Source organism: Papio anubis, chromosome 14, assembly GCF_008728515.1.
Source record: "Papio anubis isolate 15944 chromosome 14, Panubis1.0, whole genome shotgun sequence".
Lineage (NCBI taxonomy): Eukaryota > Metazoa > Chordata > Mammalia > Primates > Cercopithecidae > Papio > Papio anubis.
Genome location: NC_044989.1, coordinates 32345408 through 32368774, shown reverse-complemented (window position 1 = coordinate 32368774; position 23367 = coordinate 32345408). Strand labels below are relative to the sequence as shown.

General features: G+C 36.3%; 1 protein-coding gene across 17 annotated transcripts in view; it reads right to left on the bottom strand.

Moving 5' to 3' along the window:
• The window catches only part of BIRC6 (baculoviral IAP repeat containing 6), a 258602-nt gene that overhangs the window by 67094 nt on the left and 168141 nt on the right, over positions 1-23367 (bottom strand). For 11 of the 17 annotated variants that reach the window (XR_002516594.2, XM_021924740.2, XM_021924726.2 and 8 more), the window contains 7 exons: positions 22439-22612; positions 20702-20898; positions 11291-11591; positions 10144-10176; positions 9017-9234; positions 6893-7057; positions 5440-5608 (listed from right to left, as the gene is read on the bottom strand). Coding sequence is in view for 15 of the 17 variants with exons in the window: in XM_021924740.2 (XP_021780432.1) it covers positions 5440-5608; positions 6893-7057; positions 9017-9234; positions 10144-10176; positions 11291-11591; positions 20702-20898; positions 22439-22612 (1257 nt within the window). In the remaining 2 variants the exon portion in view is untranslated. The remainder of the gene's footprint in view (positions 1-5439; positions 5609-6892; positions 7058-9016; positions 9235-10143; positions 10177-11290; positions 11592-20701; positions 20899-22438; positions 22613-23367) is intronic. The other 6 variants (XR_002516595.2, XM_021924731.2, XM_021924737.2 and 3 more) reach the window with 2 other exon arrangements.

The window sequence follows — 23367 nt, the reverse complement described above, 5'->3', positions numbered from 1 at the left end:
GGCTGGAGAAAAAAACGATTCTGGCATACAAAATGCAACTTCCAGAATACCATTTGTTATGAAAAGTGGAAGTGAAAATGTTGAGAAATAAATTAAAATGAGCAAATAATTAATGTATTTTCCTATCTAGAACACTAACACATGTCTTTATTTTAATAAGCAATAAGAAACAAATTATTAAAGCATCAAACTTACTATTTTGAGTAACTGGAACCATGATGTTAACCTTTGATAAATCTGATTAATTTAGCCTAAATATGAAGATTTATGTTTCTGCTATAATGCCACCAAACACTTTTTTAAAAGTCTCCATTCATTTACAGGCCGGGTGGTCACTCATGCCTGTCTGTAATCCCAGCACTTTGGGAGGCCGAGGGGTGTGGATCGTTTGAGGTCAGGAGTTCGAGACCAGCCTGGCCAACATGGTGAAACCGTCTCTACTAAAAACACAAAAAAAATTAGCAAGGCGGGTGGCGGGCGCCTGTAGTCCCAGCTACTCGGGTGGCTGAGGCATGAGAATTGCTTGAACCTGGGAGGCGGAGGTTGCTGTGAGCCAAGATCATATCACTGCACTCCAGCCTGGGCAACAGAATGAGACTCCGTCTCAAAAATAAAATAAAAAATAAGTCTCCATTCATTTACATATCTAAATTTTCCTCTCCACCCATTTTAAGACCTACAAAAAGATGTCAAAATAGCAGGAAAACTACCATTAAGTCATAAAAATTTTATGCTAGAAACAGTGAATTCAAAAAGATGAAATATCAGGAATTTATCTTTTTTTGTTTTTGAGACAGTTTCACTCTTGTCGCCCAGGCTAGAGTGCGATGGTGCCATCACGGCTCATCACGGTGCCATCTCCGCCTCCTGGGTTCGAGCAATTATCCTGCCCCAGCCTCCCACGCAGCGGGGTTACAGGCATGCGCCACCACACCCAGCTAATTTTGAATTGTTTTATTTTTTATTTATTTATTTTTTTAGTAGAGATGGGGTTTCTCCATGTTAGTCAGGCTGGTCTCGAACTCCCAACCTCAGGTGATCTGTCCACCTTGGCCTCCCAAAGTGCTGGGATTACAAGCGTGAGCCACCGTGCCTGGCCAGGAGTTTATCTTAAGAATACTAAATGTAGGCCGGGCGCGGTGGCTCAAGCCTGTAATCCCAGCACTTTGGGAGGCCGAGACGGGCGGATCACGAGGTCAGGAGATCGAGACCATCCTGGCTAACACGGTGAAACCCCGTCTCTACTAAAAATACAAGAAAATTAGCCGGGCGAGGTGGTGGGCGCCTGTAGTCCCAGCTACTTGGGAGGCTGAGGCAGGAGAATGGCGTGAACCCGGGGGGGCAGAGCTTGCAGTGAGCCGAGATCGCGCCACTGCACTCCAGCCTGGGGCACAGAGCAAGACTCCGTCTCAAAAAAAAAAAAAAAGAATACTAAATGTATAAAGCTCTGGGTACATAAATGTTCCCAATAGCATCTAATAATTTTAAATTTTACAAATAAAATAACAATCTAAAAGTAAATTAGGTTAAATAATGGTACAGCCATTATTATGCAAGTAAAAAGTTCTTAGGCAACTATTTGATGGATAAATATACTTAATGATTAAATCACTAAATATAATCAGTGCCTGCCTCTGGAGAATAGGATCTGTGTCTCAGTTGTAGAATTGTGACAAGTTAGTAATGGAAAAAAGGTTGTCCTTTCCCCTAAGGAGCTTGTATGCTTCCTCTATTCTGGTAATAATTTTACAACTAACAGCATTCTCTTTTGACCTTTGACGCAAAGATGTTCAGAACTAAAACTGAAGATCAATTTTATGAGCAATTATTGTTGATCCTTATGGCCAGCTTAGTATTATCATTTAATATGTTCAGGCCAGTTTTTAAACTTCTATTTAAATAAAACAGACTTAGCTAACCAGCTACATAGTAAACTTACTAATATGAGAACTTGAAGGTTTTATTAAAATGAGGAGCAGACTCTGGTATTCATCTCAATCTATAGTCATTAAACATAAAAGTTTGAAGATTACAAAGTATCTAACGTATACCTGTAGCCAGAAAATAAGGGCAAAAAGGGTGTGGGAAACAAACCACAATTGATATTTAAAATCAATGACAGACCAATCTCTGCACTGAAAGTAGGGCATAAACTAGTATGTTCCCTATATTTTCTTGTCTTGCTCACCAATCATTTAAAAACATGTTATAGAACGAAAATGGGCATTATTTTCTAAAGTTCTCAGAAAAGATTATTATATTAGGCCGGTGTTTTTGTATATCATCTGCTAGCAATATAAGCAAGTCATCCCTTGAATACAATTATCTCAGGCAAAATTATGAGGACTACTCTCACACTTACAGACCAATCTGTACAATATTCTATAAAATAAATGGTTATATTCTATAAAAATATCAGTATTATGAAAGATAAAGGTAGACTAGGAACTCTTCCAGATTATAGGAGAAGAAAAGGACAAGACAACTAAATGAAGTAAAAGATTGTGGAGTGGATCCTGTCACATACCTCAACTCCCACATTGCCAAAAATAATACTATATACACAAATGAAAAAATTGGGCCGGGCGCGGTGGCTCAAGCCTGTAATCCCAGCCAGCACTTTGGGAGGCCGAGACGGGCGGATCACGAGGTCAGGAGATCGAGACCATCCTGGCTAACACGGTGAAACCCCGTCTCTACTAAAAAATACAAAAAACTAGCCGGGCGAGGTGGCGGGCGCCTGTAGTCCCAGCTACTCGGGAGGCTGAGGCAGGAGAATGGCATAAACCCGGGAGGCGGAGCTTGCAGTGAGCTGAGATCCGGCCACTGCACTCCAGCCTGGGCGACAGAGCGAGACTCCGTCTCAAAAAAAAAAAAAAAAAGAAAAAAAGAAAAAATTGGAAAATAAACTTTAGACTAATTTTCCAAAATAGAAATTTTACTAAGTCTAAGGAAGACTCTGGCTAGATAATTTGTTCAGATTTTTAAATGCCACTTAAGGCAGGGTGTGTTGGCTCACGTCTGTATATCTACACTTTTGGAGGCCAAGGTGGGCAGATCACATGGGCCAGGATTTGAGACCAGCCTGGCTAACATAGTGAAACCCCATCTCTACCAAAAATACAAAAATTAGCCGGGCATGCTGCTGCATGTCTGTAATCCCACCTACTCAGGATGCTGAGGCAAGAGAATTGCTTGAGCCTGAGAAGTGGAGGTTGCAGCAAGCCAAGATCGTGCCACTGCATTCCAGCCTGGGTGACAGAGGGAAACCCTGTCTCAAATAAATAAATAACAGCCACTTAAAAAATTAATTATTACTATTCTAGCCAAAACTGATAACTATATATTTACATTTTTATATTTATATTTACTTATATAATTATATATTTACTTACATACTCATTTTTACTTATATAATATTAAGCTGTGTTTTCCTGAAAACAATCCATATTTAATATCATTTAGGAGGCATGCTACCATTTAACCTACCGAATACAAGTTACATCATTTTATCTTAATACAAGGTATTATATCTCAAAATAAGTATTTGTTACCACATCCAAATATATCAATTAGAATTAACCACTGGACAAGGTACCAAATTCAAGAACATCTAAACCTAATGAAAGAAATTTCTTTTTTCCAGGAAAATAATGAATCACAAAAGAAAGGTCAAACTTTGATCTGTCACATTAAATTTCTAAAATAGTTCCAAGATATAATATCTAAGTCTCTGCAATTCCATACATTTACCAAAAATCAGTTCGTTAACATACACACCTTTCCAGGAAGTGCACTTACATGAATAGCAATTACTATAAATATTATGTAAATAATCCTGGATTTCCTTTTTGACAATGAATCATAAAGGTAAAAGCTCAGTGTTATAAGAGAGTCAATTTTAGACTAAAACAGAAATTTAAAATTTTTGGTAGGTCAGGTCTTCAAAGTATAAGGATTAAGAAAATAATACTTCAATAATAGAGACGTGAGATAACGAGAAACCCATCTCACCCTATTCAATTGTTCTATATAATCTAAAATTAAAATTATAGTCTCAAACATTTTAATCAAAAAATATACTATATGCATTTGACATCTACTTTTTTTTTTTTTTTTTGAGACGGAGTCTCGCTCTGTCGCCCAGGCTGGAGTGCTGTGGCCGGATCTCAGCTCACTGCAAGCTCCGCCTCCCGGGTTCCCGCCATTCTCCTGCCTCAGGCTCCCGAGTAGCTGGGACTACGGGCGCCCGCCACCTCGCCCGGCTAGTTTTTTGTATTTTTTAGTAGAGACGGGGTTTCACCGTGTTAGCCAGGATGGTCTCGATCTCCTGACCTCGTGATCCGCCCGTCTCGGCCTCCCAAAGTGCTGGGATTACAGGCTTGAGCCACCGCGCCCGGCCTGACATCTACTTTTTTAAAAAGACCAATCTGATGTACCAAACAAGTCAATCTAAACAAACAAAAAAATCAGTCTAATACTTTCATGAAAGAGTTTGAGACAGACTGGGAAATGGCACATTTTTAAAGGACAACAATCCTCCTGATACTGGGGAATATGGGCAATAATCCCTTCAAATACTAACACTTTTACCGAACATCCAATTGTGTCACTTAGCTGCTACCAACCACAAAATAGACTACCAAGATTCACTCCCATTGTTTTCCTTATCTATTCTTCCTTAGTAAATTAATGAAATACATACATGTTTATTTTCATGAGTAAGAATATAAATAAAGACAGAGATAAGAATATGAGAACAGAGTTGAAATAATAAATAATAAAGGTTTTGGCTGAAAGAAGTAGCTGTTAACTGCTTGTTTCTCTTGGAAATATCTATACATTTCTGAACATGTAACTTTCTATTCTTAGGAAAAGAATACATTTCTTAGATGATAATTCCATAACCAAAGAAATAATAAACTATATTATTCAATCAATAATCAGCTGTATACTGGCAAAATAAGTAGCTACAGTACTTTTATTATTGAATTTAAAGAAATTAATCATCTTATGAAGTACCTATGGACTTGAGTGACTTATGTATCTGCTTTTCTTCAAAAATAACTGTTGTCAGCAGTTTTGTTTGACAAAAATATTTAAAATCCACAGAACTTTGACTATATTCAGATCAGAATGATGTCATGAAGTTGTTAGACTTTGTCCTATTATTTTCAGTTACAGATAATTAAAAGGAAAAAGTGTACTTTCACCTTTCACAGATAAAGACAAAGGAATAATGAAACTTTTATTCTGTGTTCTAGGGTAAGTGATGACACAGTATCAAATTAAGGGCACCAAAAAAACAATCAAATATTTCCAGAATACTTTTTAGGAAATAAATCCATCAAGTATTTCAATTGAAGCTTACTATTAGACAACGATAAAATAAGCAAACAAAATTATTCATCCACAAAGACATTTACAGGGATTATTTACCTGAATCATTTCGTAGATAAGATGACATGGCTGGGATGAGGCAGGACTGACTGAGAAGCTCAAGAAGTACAGAAGGAAGGGCATTACTGTTCTGCCCTCTAGTCTCATGAGATGACTGAGCTTCTCCATTTACCGCACTACTCACAGGATTTATGTAACTGGCAAGAACCTAAAAATTGTTGAAATTAATTTGGATTTCAGTCTCACATACTTCCAAAATTTTTATGGTAGGTTAGAAATTCAATCTGAATACTAGCAGTACAAATTTTCTACTTAAACAGTACCTTATACGATGTTTTAAAATAACTATTTGTTTAAATTTTCAAAAGGGAAGGATCTGTTTTGTCTGAGAGTGTTGCTTACAAAGGATGGTACATTACATATGACTAGACGTATAAAAACAATACAACTGCGAACATAAAAACATAGTATCAACTCTGTATTATTTACATATTTTATTGAATAGACTCAATTCACAGTTTGAGGGTAACAAAATCTTATAACTTTATACTAGAAGGAGCATTCTAGAGTTGCAGAAGACACATTCAACGTGTTAACCAACTTCAATTAGCTGATGCAGGAAGCAAAGCTAATCTTTTCATTAAGTATTTCCCCTATACATTTCTGTGGTATAAAGACTTTCTATTCTTGTTCAACTTGCCTGAATCTAGAAAAGTTATTTATCTATTTATTTTTTTGAGACAGAGTTTCACTCTTGTCGCAAGAGTGACATTGCTGGAATGGCGCAATCTTGGCTCACTGCAACCTCCGTCTCCTGGGTTTAAGTGATTCTCCTGCCTCAGCCTCCTCAGTAGCTGGGATTACAGGTGTCTGCCACCAAGCCTAGCTAATTTTTGTATTATTAGTAGAGACAGGGTTTCACTATGTTGGCCAGGCTGGTCTCAAACTCCTGACCTCAGGTGATCCACCCACCTTGGCCTCTCAAAGTGCTGGGATTACAGGCGTAAGCCACCACGCCCAGCCGAAAAGTTATCTTTAAAAATGTAAGCAACCATGAATCTGGGAGGTGGAGGTTGCAGTGAGCCGAGATCACGCCACTGCACTCCAGCCTGAGCCACAGAGTGAACTCCGTTTCAAAAAAAAAAAAAGTAAGCAACCAAAATGCATATAAAAAAGTAACAGTTAAAAAAAAAAAGCCCACATACAACACATTAAACAAGAAAATGCCTGTAAGAAGATGCATCTTCCAGCTACTAGATAATTTCATCCCTGCCACTTTCCTCTCAGTGAAGAAGCTAGTTGAGAGCGAAGAAATACAGAGTTACAAGTAAGCAAGAACAATCTTTATCCAGTGGTATCTTAGAATGCACTGGGAAGAAGAACCACAAGTGGGCATAAACATAGCTGAGGATAGTTGGATTAGTTATCAATATTTTAAAATAATACAAAAAAAACACATTATTATGAACAATATCAAGTTTACAAAATATACCTGCAGAAGGCAGGTAACATGTTCCTCTTCCAGCCTTTGTTTAGTTAAGGCTTGTTCCACATCCCACCCAGAAGCTGTAGAGCCTGTTCCAAAGCCAGTTCCTTTGGCCCAATATAACTGTTGTTCTTCTGTTGATGTAGCGTTATGAGAGCTTGACACCTGTGGCTTAAAATAACAAAAAATGAAAATCCATTACAATTTGTTTTTACTTATCTTCAAAAATATTTATCACTGGGAAAGTAAAATGATGCAGCTACTATGGAAAACAGTTTGGTGGTTGCTCAAAAAAACTAAACACAGATTTTCTGTACGGCCCAGAAATTCCACTTCTAGTACTAAAACAGATTAAAAACTGGTACTGAAATAGACACACGTTTTCAGTAGCACCATTTAAGCTAAAAGTTTATTAGAAAATAGCCCAGATACCAACCAACAGATGAATGGATCAACAAACAGGATATTTATTCAGCCATAAGAAGAAATGAAATACTGATATATGCTACATGAATAAACCTAGAAAACATTACACTAAATGAAAGAAGACAGACGCAAGGAACAATACATTACATGATTCAATTTATATGCAATATCCAGAATAGGTAAATGCATGGAGACAGAATGCAGATTGCTAATTGCCAGGGGCTGGGGGAAGGGGTAAATGGAGACAAAGTGCTTATATTTAAGAATAAATAAATAAATATTTTAAAATATTTATCAAGAAAAGAAGGGATAAACCACCCTAGAACCTAAAAAGTCAATGACTCAAAATTGAATTGAGATATGAGCAGATCTTTTTAGGATATAGTAAAAGGGTATCTCAACTATTCCTAACCCTTTGCATGTTTATATACATTTTATAAATTGTTTGTAAACTTCCTCCAAAATGAACCTGGAATTGTATCAAACTTAAGGATTGATCTGGGAAGAAATAATACCATTGCACTATCATATCTAACCCATCGAAGATATACATGAGCAAAGACAGATTCCCCTGCCTCAGCCCCCCAAGTTGCTGGGAATATAGGTGTGAGCCACCAGGCCTGGCTAATTGTTGTAATTTTAATAGAGATGGAGTTTCACTATGCTGGCCAGGGTGGTGTCGAAATCCTAACCTTAAGTGATCTGTCTGCCTCCACCTCCCAAAGTGCTGGGATTACAGACATGAGCTACCATGCCTGGCCAAAAAATTCATAAAGAGGTATTATACATATTTTTCAGATTTATTCATAGAAATTTTCTATTTTTGGGGCTATTCTAAAATATATCTTTATAAAGCTCATTTTATGTGTCTGTTGCTAGTATGTAAACATTAACTAATTTTTATATACTGACCCCATGTTGTATCATTAATAAACTCACTTATGCCACTAATTATTTTGGTATTTTCTTTTCTTCTTTTTTTTTTTTGGAGACAAAGTTTCGCTCTTGTCGCCCAGTCTGGAGTGCAATGGCGCAATCTCGGCTCACTGCAACCTCCACTTCCTGGGTTCAAGTGATTTTCCCACCTCTGCCTCCCGAGTAGCTGGGATTACAGGTGCCCGCCACCACGTCCAGTGAATTTTTGCATTTTTAGTAGAGACGGGGTTTCACCATGTTGGCCAGGCTGGTCTCGAACTCCTGACCTCAGGTGATCCACCCGCCTCGGCCTCCCAAAGTGCTGGGATTACAGGCGTGAGCCACAGCGCCCAGCCTATTCTGGTATTTTCTACAATACAACTAAATCATATTGAAATAATGAGGAATTTTTCTCTTTCTTTCTTGAATTTCCTGTCTTACTGCACTGGCTAGATCCCCACCCACAACCCCCATTCTATAGTATTATTCTTAAAAGTTCAAAAAGGAAAGGAAGAAGGATCACAGTATAAATTCAGCATATCTTGGCAAATGGGAAAGCTTATTAAGCACTTAAATCCTTTCTGTTTTTCAAGTAGATAGGTTTCTTTTTGGTTTACTGAAAGAGACTAACAGAGAAAGCAATTAATTTATAATGTTTTAAATATCCTCTTAGATGTGAAAATGGAACACCCAAGTCTCTGAAAGATTACTTCAGAAAAAAACTTTACTCTGTACTCCCTAATTAAAACTAGTTTTTTTAATAACTGAAATAATTAAAAGTGAACCCACCTCAGTTTGATTTACGCTAGAGTTTGGAACTCGTGGGGCATGGTGGCTCAAAGCAGAGAGACAGACAAGAATGAGGTGTAAGGCTCCAATTTCCAACGCCATCCGCCTTAGAAGTACACCATCATCAGTTGTCAAAGGTGTAGTGCTAAACAAGCTACGAAGGACGTGGAAAGGAAGGGTTGGAAGCACATTGGCTGATGGAGATTGAAGAATATGACCTAGATTGAAAAAAGAAGAGGACTTCAAGATTAAAAACAGTTAAAGCACAATAAGAAGCTACATACAGGATCATAAATTAATAATGACACTGTAATACAAAATAATATCACTAAATTATTTAAAAACCAAATACTACAAATAAAACAGTAATATCTTAAAATTTAATCACGAATAAGTGTCAGGAAAAACTGTCAGACACAGTACACATAAACCTCAAAAAAAGTGGAAACATGTATGATAATAGCTATAGATTATGTCAAAATTATTACAAATAGAATTTAAACTAAAACCTGAACAACAGAAAAGAAGCATTAGTAGTATCTTAAACAGTAAGAAAGTAATTGCTTTCCTTGGGAGTAGCTTTAACCATGAACAGATAATGAACAAGTAAAACTATTTTTTTCCCAACAGTGTTCTACTGTGTTCTAGCCAGGAAGGGGTATTACATGCAAAGAAAGCAATGCTACGTGGATGGTACACGAAACAATTATTACAGAAAGAGATATCATAACTATGCTTTTTAATAAAAATTCATTGTATATGCATTAAAAATAGTGTGAAATTACAGAAAGGCTTTTTTTTTCCTTTTCTGTTTAGGGTTACACCTACTTTAACACTGTAGTAACAGAGTGTTGAAATATGGTTCTTATTACACATTCTATGTCTGTATCAAAATATCATCTGTTTAACATAAATATGTACAACTATTGTATCAATTTAAAAAATGGTTCTTACCCCTCTACCTACTTAAAAAAAAATCAGATCAAGCAATTAGAAATTCCTGACCTACTAAAATAAATACAGTTGATACCTGAATAACAAAGGTTTAAACTACACGGGCCCACTTATATGCCAACATTTATGAGGGATTTTTGTTGTTAGGAAAATATAAAGGAAAAAATATTTACTTTGAATATTTGATAGCTTCAGAGTTTCGAGATCTACAAATAAATTCATATAGTTTTATTAGATTAAATATACTTCGTAGTACAGGACTTAACAGTTTATTCTTTCTAAATGGCATGTGAAAGAAATCAACCGAATCAAAACCTTGTGATTTTAAAATAACATAAGGAAGTATTAATTGTCTAGTAAATATTAAGAGAATAAACAGTAAGTGAAAATGTAGAGGTCACCCAAATGAAAATCTACTTGTGAGGCTATCCTGTAATTCTTCAGTTTTTCTTTCTATTAAATAACAATGCCAACCCAAAGGAAACAATCATCACAGCCTGCTCTTATTATTCTATATTATCATTAATACATATTATGGCATTATTTTCCTGATTCTGTTCTCTTTAAGTATTCCTACCAGATTCATTTTCTAAAAAAAACTATATTCAACACATTACTGATCTTAACACATTTTAATAAGCCTTTATTGCTATTCAAAATAAAATCTAAAGTTCTTAAGCAAGTTTTTTCCATGCTCTGTTACCAATATTAGCTTTTAAAATGCTCACAATGCTGCCTTTTGTACAAATTTTCATCAGCTAACTTATCCCCTCTCACAGATTTTAACCTGGAAACACTGCTCATTCCATTTATTTTCTTTCTGAGATAACTCATCGCAACCTAAATCTAACCTGTCCTTCAAGGCCCCACTAAAAACTACTATCCCACTTCATTCACTTTGCTGTGTAGTAAATAAATAATCTCTCTCACACGTGTGTTTCTCCATAATACTGCACTCAAGAGTGCTCAAGGGATTTTATAACTTGCTAAGTCTACATGTTTATATACATCCCTTGTTACTATTATTGGAGAACATTAGCTACTTGGGGGTAGCTCTAAATAATTGCTTCATGTTTAAATCCCTCCAGTGATGCCCAACAGTTTTGTCAGCACAAGGAAAATAATTTTTGAATGAATACAGAGATGAAAATGAAGATTCCTTAGGATTTATTATAACTAACCACCTACAACACCACCTACAACAAATCATCTAACAGCTTAACTATGAAGGAAATAAATGATGAACAACAGGCAATGATCTGGATAACTTTACACAATCTATTCACATATGTACTGACAAATTTAATACTAAACACTTACTTCCTTCTCCATCATCTGTTACTCCCAATACCAATCGAAGAAGGCACTGGGCATGTTTTCTCTCTTTCAGTAGCACTTCGGCATAGCCCGGAAGACGAAGAAATAATCCAAAAGCAGCCAAAGAATGGGCAGGTATGGGGGACATGGTCTGTACTGCTGACTTGATAGGTGGAGGTTCAGCCGCGATAGTTTCTGGTGCTTCATAAACTAACTCCCCTGACTGTTCAATGGTCACCCATTCAAACTGATCGCTATCCTTTGGCTTTTCCTGAGTGGTGGATGTTACAACTGGAGCACTCACCTAAAGAAAAAGAAAAGTGTTCGCTTGGCTGTTCACATTTTCAACATCAGATTCAAAGTAAAGACTTAACTTTAAATGATCTCTTTAAAATATAGGACTATAAGGATTAATAAAACTACTTGCTTTAAAAAACAAGCTTCCGGCTGGGCACAGTGGCTCACGCCTGTAATCCCAGCACTTTCAGAGGCTGACGCAGGTGGATCACTTGAAGTCAGGAATTTGAGACCAGCCTGGTCAACATGGTGAAACCCCGTCTCTACTAAAAATACAGAAATTAGCCAGGTGTGGTGGTGCGCGCCTGTAGTCCCAGCTACTCAGGAGGCTGAGGCAGGAGAAACACCTGAACCCAGTAGGTGGAAGGTGCAGTGAGCCAAGATCACACCACTGCACTCCAGCATGGGTGACAAAATGATCTCAAAAAAATAAATAAAAATAAAAACAAGCTACCAAACATCAAGACGCACATGACATCCGAAGTATGGCAGCGTCTGCCAAGTGTCGCTATATTAGTTATTTCCACCTTTATAATTAGTTAAGTATCTGTATGCAGATTCTTGAGACTATTTAAATACCTTATTTCTCGCCAAACTTTTGAACAGTTAGTCTTAGCATTTTTATAACTGTTCCTAAAACAATTATTACTACTGTGGTTATCAAAAGGAGACTTTCTAATTCTGTCATTCCTTCTACATTTGTTAGTTGGCACCAAGCTATAAGGAAAAACATTCCCTTCTTGTCCATTAATTTCTATCAATATGGACTCTAACTTTATTACATAGGTATATTGTTACTATCATTATTAATTCTGATGCTTGAGGGAAATAAGAATTGGTCTCTGAGATCCCATTAAAGCAGGATCCTGCTTGCTATTAACTTGTCCCCCATCGTTCTTTAAGCATTTCCTTGCTTTCTAACACAGCAAAACATTCTAGGCTCATGTCTATATACCCTTCCTCAATACTAGAATTTCTCCAAGGAGCCCTGATTTCTTTTAGTGGAAAATTTTTAAAATGACAATATGGAAGATATATGTGCATACATCACTAGGGGGAGTCTGCCTCTGGGTCCTATCAGCAAACATACCTAGAAAATACATGTATGTGCATATGTGTAAATATATATATAGACATAATTTCTAGCATGTATTCTTGAAAACTGTCAAGGCCATCGAGGCCATGAAAGATAAATAAAGATAGTAGAATTGTTACAGATTGAAGACTATAAGACAACAAAATGCAACAGATGATCCTGAACTACTAGTACCCTCAAACCATGCAAAAGAAAATTGATTTCTTTTTCTTTGGCCCTAAAGAACTTTAGAAGGACAACTGGCAAAAGCTGAATAAGATTTGCAGTCCATAGTAGAGTCAGTGTGATTTGTATAATTGTACTGTGGTTATCTAAGAGAAGTTTCCTGCACTTAGGAGTAAAGGAGCATCGTGTCTACAATTTAATCTTAATAATTCACAAAGAAACTCCAATTCTGAGCATGGTTGCCCTATAAACTTTTCATTTCATTTAGAAATATTCTATTTATCTTGCTTGGCCATGAATAACGTACTTCACTAAATACTAATTTGAAGTTCTACATGCAAACATATAATGAAATGAATAGTGAGCTAATCACAGAGTTATCTCATTATTCACTTAAAACATCAGGATCATGCCTAAGCTTCCTGTATGACTTCAGTAGTAGATCGACAGGTAACTCTGTGGGGTGATTTTTAAATGAACGGTGAAGTAACTCTGTGATTAGTTCACTATTTCTTCCTTCTTTTACATATATATGTAAAAGTCTGAAGCTGATCTACAGCTTAGATCCGTCTTAAGTTGATCTACAGCTACACTACATACATCTGTACACTGAATAAAACAGCTGCAATTTCGATGCCAGCCTATTTTGACTACTGAAGCTTAGGCCAGAATGACAATATGAAATAGCCTAATTGTAAGAACATGGGAATTTGGGCACTTTTCACTTCTAAACCATTTTGAAACCCTTTACAGGTAACTTTTTTTAAAGTACCTCTATATTTATTATTTTATGCTGCACAAAAGATAGTTTCATATAAAAGTGCCTATATGATAATAGAACATTGTTATAGAAGCAGAACTTTACCTCAAGTGTTTACTTAAGTGTTTTCTTAAAAGACTATTTCTCAAATGATGCCACAAAACAAACCAAATACAATGAAAGCAAAAAGACAGCAAAACGAAAGAACCCTTGATTTACAGCATTCAAATTCTTCAACAAGTGAAAGACCCTCAACTTCATGAATATCAGAAGAGCAAATGAAAACTACTATCATGTATCATTTCCCATCTCCCATTACACAGATAAAAATTTTTAAGTCTTATATTAGATACATATACAATTCTTCACAACCTTTTTCATTACAGCTAACAACTGGAAACAATAACAATGCCAGTCAACATTAAGACTAATACACACAATAAGGTATAGTTAAATATACAGCAAGTATATTACAGCTATACAAATGAGACCACCACAGGTTTAGGCATCAACAAAGATTAATTTCAGAATACAGGTTCAGCAAAAGCAGCATACAGTAGAATATAAACTGATTTTTATACAAATGTCAAAAGTATAACTATTCAAACAGAACTGCTTTAGGGTATTAAGATGGATTTAATTTTTTAAACCATATATTATATTCGCTTGTATTATGTCACATTTTGAAAGTCAAAACTGAAAAGTACATAAAAGCATGCTTTTGCTCAATTAACAACAAAGAAATTTTATTTCTGATATACTAGGATAAAACAGCTCAATTTCCCAAAGGAAAGAGTCTAATAAGGACATGCTCACTTTGAATAACGTCTAAAACACAAATAAATTATTTTAAATTCGATAAATATGATTTATATCACAGGCTTTTAGGAATTATGATATTCCAACAATGTGATGCCTTTAATTCTGATATACTCATTATATGTCACAGCAAACTGAGAAGACATGATACTTTCTAAAGTAGTCAAATGCTCCAATTTAAGAACAAAATATGAGTTTCAGTTTAAATTGGAGAAACATAGGATTAACGTGATTTCAAAATCACAGTCATGGTACTTACAAATGAAAACAAACTAAAAATTCAGTATGTTTGATTATAATTCTTTATGAGTGTACACACACAAACGTACACATGTACTTCTTATGTTGATTCTGGTTGTATTTGTCAAGGAATTTATCCATTATATCTAAATTATCAAATACGCTGGCATAAAGTTGGTTATAATAGTACTTTATTTTATTCTATAGAAATTACAACAATGTGCTTGCCATCATTTGTGGATGTCCAATTTGTGTGGTTTCCCTTTTTCTTGAAAAATTTTCATAGTTCATCAATTTTACTAAAAGTCTCAAAAGACAAAATATATGGTTTTCTTGTTTCTCTTTGATTTTTTGTTTTATATTTAACTGATTCTGGCTCTTACTGTAATAATTCCTTGCTTCTGATTTTTGGTTAACTGTACTCCTGTTTTTCTAGTTTCCTGAGGTGGGAGTGTACATCACTGATAAATCTCTTAATTATAAGCATTAGCTATATCCCATGTCATGCTGGGATTATCATTTCGAAATATATTGTGTAGTATGTATTGTGATTTCCTCTTTCATCCATGTGTTATTTAAAACTATACTGCTTAAGTTACAAATATGTGAGGTTTTCTAGATCTTACTGCTAATGATTTCCAATTTAATTCTGATGTGGTTACAGAACATACTGGGTTTGATTTTAATGTTTTTAAAATGTACTGAGACTTTTATATAGGCCAGCATACTGTCTATCTTTCTTTGGAAAGAAGTACATCCTGTAGTTGGTAAATGCTGTGTTCCATAAATGTTGGTTAGGTCCATCTAGAAGTTCTGGGTGTTTCTCCCAAAATCTCCTACATCCTCACTTTGTTTCATTTACTGAGAGATAAATGTTATAATCTATTACTGAAATGTAGATTTATCTAGTTCCTCCTTCAGTTCTATAGATTTCTGATTCATGTACTTTGAAGCTATTAAATACAAATTTAGGATTGTTATGACTTATTTTGAATTAATACTTTCATATTTAATAATCCTTTTTATTTCTTATATGCTGGTCCATAATTCAACTTTGTCATATATTAAAAAATAGGGATAGCAGCTTTCTTCTTTCAAGCACATCTCTTTAGACAGTATATACTTGGGCTTTGCTTTTTTCTCTATTCTGACAAATGTTTGCTTTTCAAATGGGGTATTTAATACACTTTCATTCATTCATTCATTTATTCATTTAACTACAGAGATGGAGTCTCACTCTGTCACCTAGGCTGAAGTGCAGTGACACGATCTCAGCTCACTGCTACCTCTGCCTCCCAGGTTCAAGCAATTCTCCTGCCTCAGCCTCTCAAGTAGCTGTGATTACAGAGGTGCACCACCACTGCTGGCTAATTATCATATTTTTTAGTAGAGATGGGGTTTCACCATGTTAGCCAGGCTGGTCTTGAACTCCTGAGCTCAGGTGATCTGCCTGCCTCAGCCTCCCAAAGTGCTGGGATTACTGGCGTGAGCCACCATGCCCTGCCGTACACTGTACATTGTTGATGAGACGCTGTATCAACTCTTGATTTTAAAATCTTCCTTGGAGTGTGTTTAGTTTTGTTTAGCAGATAGGGAAATTATTGGTAGATCACCCTGAACTTAGAGGCTTTTGTAATTTATTAGAAAAGTCTATTTTGATTGTTCCCTTATTTCTCAAGTGAATCTTCATTAGGATGTAGCCTTTACTCTCAATGTATGGGCCATTTGGAATTCCAATGGAAAAGCCAAGATTTTTATCTCTGAGCAGGACTAAAACTGCAAATTGTATGCTCTCTGTGATAGACAGCAGCTGAAATCTCTGTACAGCTTTTTCAGCATTCTAGTTCATGCTTGCTCTCAAAATGCCTATGTTTAATAATTCTGGAGCAAGCCAGAGATGTGCAGAATTTGGAGCTGCTCAGCTTTGACTTCCTCCTTTCCGAATTCCTATTTTCCAGCCAGTATGGAAGAATCAAACTCCAGCCAATACGACTGTGGCTTAAGTCTGAGTTCTACCTGTACCACCTAACAAAGACTGAGGGATACCCCTGAGAAAAGCTGTATAGACACTAATATCACTGAATGTGATTCTATTAATTCTGTGTTTAAATCCTCTTAAATTCTGTCTTTAAATTTCTGCCTGTTTCTAGTTGCTCTTCAAAGCCTTTAAGTAACTTTTAAAATATATTTTGTCTAGAGTTTTTAACTATAGAGACAACAGAGTTAATCCCATACTTGTTATTCTGCCATCACTGATTTTTGAGAGGCAATGGGCAAGGTGGGTGAAGAATTGTAGAAAATGTTCTCCAATAGGTATAAAATTCTAGGATGACAGATTGTTTTGCTTTACCTTGTTGCTTACTGTCTTCTAGCATTTTTAAAGTTGTAATTCCCTGGCTCATATAGTTTCTGTTGAAAGGCCAGTTGTTAGTGTTATTGCTGCTGTTTTGAAAATATAGGTCACTTCCTTTATGGCTGGCTTTAATATTCTTTCATTGCCTTAGAATTTTTCTTTTTGGGGGGATGAGGTCTTGTTATGTTGCCCAGGTGGTCTGGAACCCATGGGCTCAAGTAATCCTCCCACTTCAGTCTCCTGCATAGCTGGGATTTCAGGGATGCACCGCAGTGGCCAGCTGTCTTTGTTTTTAATCACTTTTACCATGACAGTTCCAGGCATGCATATCCTGCATGAAGTTAACAGTTTCTTACATGTTGAATTGAGATTTAAGTTTTATATCTATTTGGGAAATTTTTCTTCTTCTCAATATTGTTTCTCTCCATGTTTCAACTCACTCTTTTTCTGGGTCTATAAATTCAGGTACGTTAGAATTTTTCACTTCAATCCATATAGCTCTTATGTTCTTTTCATTCCTTACACTTTCTATGCTTCACTTTGAACCATTTCTTTTTTTTTTTTTTTTGAGACAAGAGTCTTGTTCTGTCACCTAGGCTGGGGTGCAGTGGCACAATCTCGGCTCACTGCAGCCTCCGCCTCCCAGGTTCAAGCGACTCTACTGCCTCAGCCTCCCAAGTAACTGGGATTACAAGCGCCCACCACCACATCCAGCTAATTTTTGTACTTTTAGTAGAGACGGGGTTTCACCAAGTTGGCCAGGCTGATCTTGAACTTCTGACCTCAGGTGATCTGCCTGCCTCGGCCTCCCAAAGTGCTGGGATTACAGGCGTTGGCCGCTGCACCAAGCTGAATGATTTCTTTTGATACATCTTCCAGTACACTACTGTTATTATCTGCAGTGTCTCTTTTCTGTTTTTTGTTTTTTTTTGAGACGGAGTTTCATTCTTGTCGCCCAGGCTGGAGAGCAATGGCGCCACCTCGGCTCACTGCAACCTCCACCTCCCGGGTTCAAGCAATTCTCTTGCCTCGGCCTCTTGAATAGCTGGGATTACAGGCACCGGGCTAATTTTTGTATTTTTAGTAGAGACGGGGTTTCACCATGTTGACCAGGCTGATTTCAAACTCCTGACCTCGGGTAACCCTCCTGCCTTGGCCTCCCAAAGTGCTGGGATTACAGGCGTGATTACAGGATTACAGGCTGGGATTACACCATGCCTGGCCAGTGTCTCTTATTAAACACACCTAACAGTATCCCTAATTTGATATATTAGAAATTCTCAACCCATCCCATATAGCTAGTATTATCCTGACACCAAAACCAGACAAGGGCATTACAATTATAGACCAAACTCTGTATTAGTTTTCTACTGCTACTATAACACATTGCCACAAACTCAGTGGCTCAGAACAGCACAAATTATCATTTTAAAATTCCAGAGGTCAGAAATCCAAAATAGGTCTTATGGGACTAAAATCTAAGGCTGCATTCCTTCTAGAGGCTCTTGGGGAATAACAGTTCCTCACCTTTTCCAGCTTCCAGAGACTACTCACGTTCCATGGCTGTTGGGTGCGTCCATCATCACATCATATCCTTTATTCCTGGCTTATGCTTAGACGGCTGAGGAAATCCACGAGTTATATGCCTAATCTCTTCAAAGAGCCCTCTATGTGACTGAATACTCTGACTTTTGATGTTTCTAAGGCACTAGCAAAAAGTTGTCCAGCCTCACCCTTGGCTTACACTTCGGAGCATGCTTTTCTGATAGTGAATCTCTAAATTTTAGCACCTTCTGTCATCTGGATAGGTAATTTCACAAACTGACAAGCACTAATTGCTTGTATTTCAACAGTTCTTCTCTCAATTTGTATCTTTCCTCTCACATTTCACTATAAGCAGCAAGAAAAAAACAAGTTGTACCTTCACCACTTTGTGTGGAAATCTCAGCTAAATATCCAAGTTCATTACATGCAGGTGCTGCTTTCTACATTTAGGATACAATGAGTTAATATTTCCGCTACTATATGACAAAGATCCCTTTTCCTTCAGGTTCTGGTAACGTGTTTCCTCATTTCCTTCTAAACCTCCTTGTCAGCACTTTAAACACCGTATGTATACCAAGTCTGCTTATGACAATTCAGATATTCTCTAAGACATTATAGGTTTTACCCACTATGATCCTTACTTTTATCTAGGCCCTCACTGGCAGAAGCTTTATCATCCACATTTTATCTAACAATCTGTTCAAGGTAATCTAGATTTTTTTTTAAATCATGCTACTCAAAATTATTCCATACTCTGCCAAGTACCCAATTCTAAAGTCACTTTCACATCCTTAGGTATGTATTACCAGGACCCCATTTCCAGCTACTAATCAATATAGTGAACCACACTGAATACTAAATTAGAAAAAATCATTTATGTTGAACAATAATAATGCTGAAAATGTTGGGGTCTTTTCTGCTTCAAACTTTTGAGTAATTACGTCATTGTCTAGTAAGAAATAAAATTTTACTTATTCTCTGTCAATCACCTTATAACAGAGTTATATCACCTTATAATAAAAATATCTTTTTGAATAGTAGGTAAGCAATAACACAAATAAGTATTATTGGGGGTTGCATTTTGTCCTCCCAAGATATGTTCAAGTCCTAACCCCTAGTATCTATGAAGGCTACCTTATTTGGAAATAGGGCCTTTGCAGATGTAATCAAGTTAAGATGAGGAAATAACGGTTTGGAGGACCCTACATTAAATGACTGGTGTCCTTATGAGGAGAGAGAGATACAGGGACACACAGGAAAGATGCCCATATGATGATGTAGGCAGAAATTAAAGTGATACAGCTACAAACCAATGAACAGCAAGAACTACTGGCAACCAAGAGAAGCCAGGAAGAAGCAAGGAAGGAGTCTTCCCTAGAGCCCAAATTCAGAGGGAACATAGCCCTGCTGACATCTTCAGACTTATAGCCTCCTCAATTGTTTTAAGCCAGGCAGTTTGTGGTATTTTGGTACAGCAGCTCAGGAAACTATAATAGAGTCTAGAGCTACTATACCAAAATAAACACACACACACACACACACACACACACACACACCCGACATGAAATCAAACAGAATAATTCCCCTACTTCATTCAACAAACATAAAGTTTTGTTTTTACAACTCTCCATGCACCAAACTTCCTACTGATTGATACAAGAGCATGGAAAGCACAGACACTGAGAGCGTCGTAAATGAACACGGGAATAGGTTATGTTTTTAAACCACCAAAAATGGAAATGGCACCTGAAACAGGAATAAAAGGTAAACAAAAAGATACATATTGGTAGCAGTATACACTCCTATTTTACTCTCCTATTTCCAATAATGTCTCTGATAAATATCACACTTAAAGCAGTATAGAAAAGAGAATGCTAGTGTTACAACCATGAAATCAAGATAAATGCTACAGTGTAGTAAGTTTGGCAAATGTGCTTAATCTTCAACATTTCTTCCATACCTACTAAAGGTCATGAAGCTCTGTATAGACTGATCATTGAAAGAGTTATATAATGTTCAAAAAATATAAAGCAAAGGGTATTTCTACAAAGTTAATCCAAGTACATTAAAAAACAAACATAAAAAGAATGAACGGCTTAGCTACAGAATGATATACTCGATTAGGAAATCTTATCTTACCTGTTGAATTACTTCTGGATATAACATGGGTAGTCTTTCAGCAATAAGAGCCAGTCCACCCATTCCTGCAAAAACTTGTAATGGTGACTGAATGGGACAGGTTTCAAGCAAAGATTCATCCAATATCCCATCCATGCATTCATCACCTGGAGTGAGAGCCTCATCTTCTGGACAGCTAGCAAGTAAGTCTCCATGATCTAGACAATAAATTACAAATAATTGAATAGGTAAGAAAGTGTATATTTTTATAATATTCTTTCATTTACAAAAGCAGGTATTATTACTGTTTTCTTGCTACTCAAAAAAGAGCACAAAACATCATTTATTTAGATATAGCTGTATTATGGCTAGATACTACAATGACCTTTAAATGACTTATGATACTACCTTCTTTAGTCTTGTTATTGGAAGAATGGTTCATGGACTAGTAGCATGGGCATCACCTGCAAGCTTGTTTGAAATGAAGAATCTCCATTTTAACACTATGACGCAGGTCATTTGTAAGCATACTGAAGTCTGAGAAGCACCGTCCTTTAGGGCATACTTATAACTTATATCCTATGTTAAAATAAGTAAGTTCTCAAAAGTACTCATAGCAAATAATATGCTCTAAAGTATCCTATTAAGAAGAATTAATGACAAAGACTTCTCTCACTGAAAACAAAAAATTATACCATATACCGTATTAGTTTAACTCTGAATTACTCACAAAAGAAAACCAAAAGATCACGTAAGGAGACCCTTTAAACATTAAAACAAAAGAGAGAAATAATTGTGCTGCAAAACTGGGCAAAGAAAATGTACCAAAATTTGCTGAAGAATATAAAAGACCAATAACTAAAGATTGAATTTTAGTCATGAAAAAGTTTAATAAGTTCATACCATACTCACACTATGAAAATTACTTATATAGCATTTATAGGAGTAAAAAATTGGAAACAACCACAACATTTCAATGATTGGAAAACAAATAAATTTTCTTACATTTGTATAAAAAAATAGCCAATTCAAAAATGGAAATTCAAAAAATTTTAAAGGAATATAAGGGCCAGGTGCGGTGGTTCATGCCTGTATCCCAGCACTCTGGGAGGCCAAGGCAGGCAGATCAGTTGTGGTCAGGAGTTACAGACTAGCCTGGACAACAAGGTAAAACCTTGTCTCTACGAAAAATACAAAAATTAGCCAGGCATGGTGGTGGGTGCCTGTAATCCCAACTACTCAGGAGGCTGAGGCAGGAAAATCACTTGAACTCGAGAGGCAGAGATTGCAATGCGCTGAGATTGCGCCTCTGCACTCCGGCCTAGGAGACAGAGCAAGACTCTTTCTCGGAAGGAAAAAAAAAAATTAACGGAATATATAAGTAAAAAACAGAAATATGTGATCCCAATTACATGAGAAAACATGTTTATATGCACGAAATGCCACTCAATATAAATTATAACTAAGTTGTAAGTTGAGTTTCTCACTTTTATTATAAAACAATTCACATAGCTCTCACAGAAATATTAGAAATTAAAGTACACGCACTCATAAAACAAATGATGTTATAAGAAGTAATGCAACTTAGTTTCCAAATGAAATCATGGCCATTTTTTATATTTACAAAAATTCAGTCATAAAAAAATTATATCTTACGTTGATATAATAAAAACACAAGTCAATCAAGTCATTAGCTATAGAAATCTCTGCCTCTTTGTATGACAGTCTGTAATTTTTAAAGTAGTATTACGCACATACCTTTTTCAGGGTGTAGTCTTTTATAAGAATCTGTTTTTGATAGACTTGGGTCTGTTATAACTCTTGATCCCAATTTAACAGTCAGATCTATTGAGCGGTAACCCTGAGGAAGTTTTCGGTCATATAGGAGAGTTAAAAGCTGGGCAAGTGTCATTTCAGCTGGCAATGGCTGGCCTAAAATGATATAACTAAGTTAAATCTGGAAACCAAGATGAGAAACATTTACTTGGTTTAATTATTAACTGCTTTTACTAAATTATAGGCAAGAGTTTGATTCTGAAACCAATTTCAAAACAATTAAAAAATTCAACAGCCATTAGAAAGTTTACAAGAAGTGAGTTTATTTCTGACATATAATAATGAACAATAACGTCTACAAAGTGTTAAAAAGTCACGAGCAAAACGTAAACAAAGGAACAGACATTCCCATAAATCTGATGTGGGCCATTTTTTTCTATAAAGGGCCAGCTAATAAATACTTTAAGCTAGGGGAGCCATATAGTCTCTGTTACAACTGCTAATCTACATTGTAGCAGAGAAGCAGTTATGGACAATACACTAGTAAACGGGCATAGCTGTATCCCAACAAAAGTTTATTCCAGGCAGAAGGGGAGACTCACATCACCTAGGTAATGGGCCATGAGAAATGTCATGTCACAAGGACCTCTCCGGACAGAGGTATCCAACCCACCAGTCAACAGTTAGTTGACCTCCACCATGAATCAACAATGTAAAGCTAAGAAGAAAAATTCCCTTGAACTGAGTTGGCAACTTCATTTTAATACAGCATGAAAATGGTGATAAAATACAGAATGGGTATCCCTCATCCAAAATGCTTGAGACTAGAACTGTTTCAGATTTCAGATTTTTTTTTTTTTTTTTGCATTTTCTAATATTTGCATGTACACAATGAGTTATCTTAGGGAGGG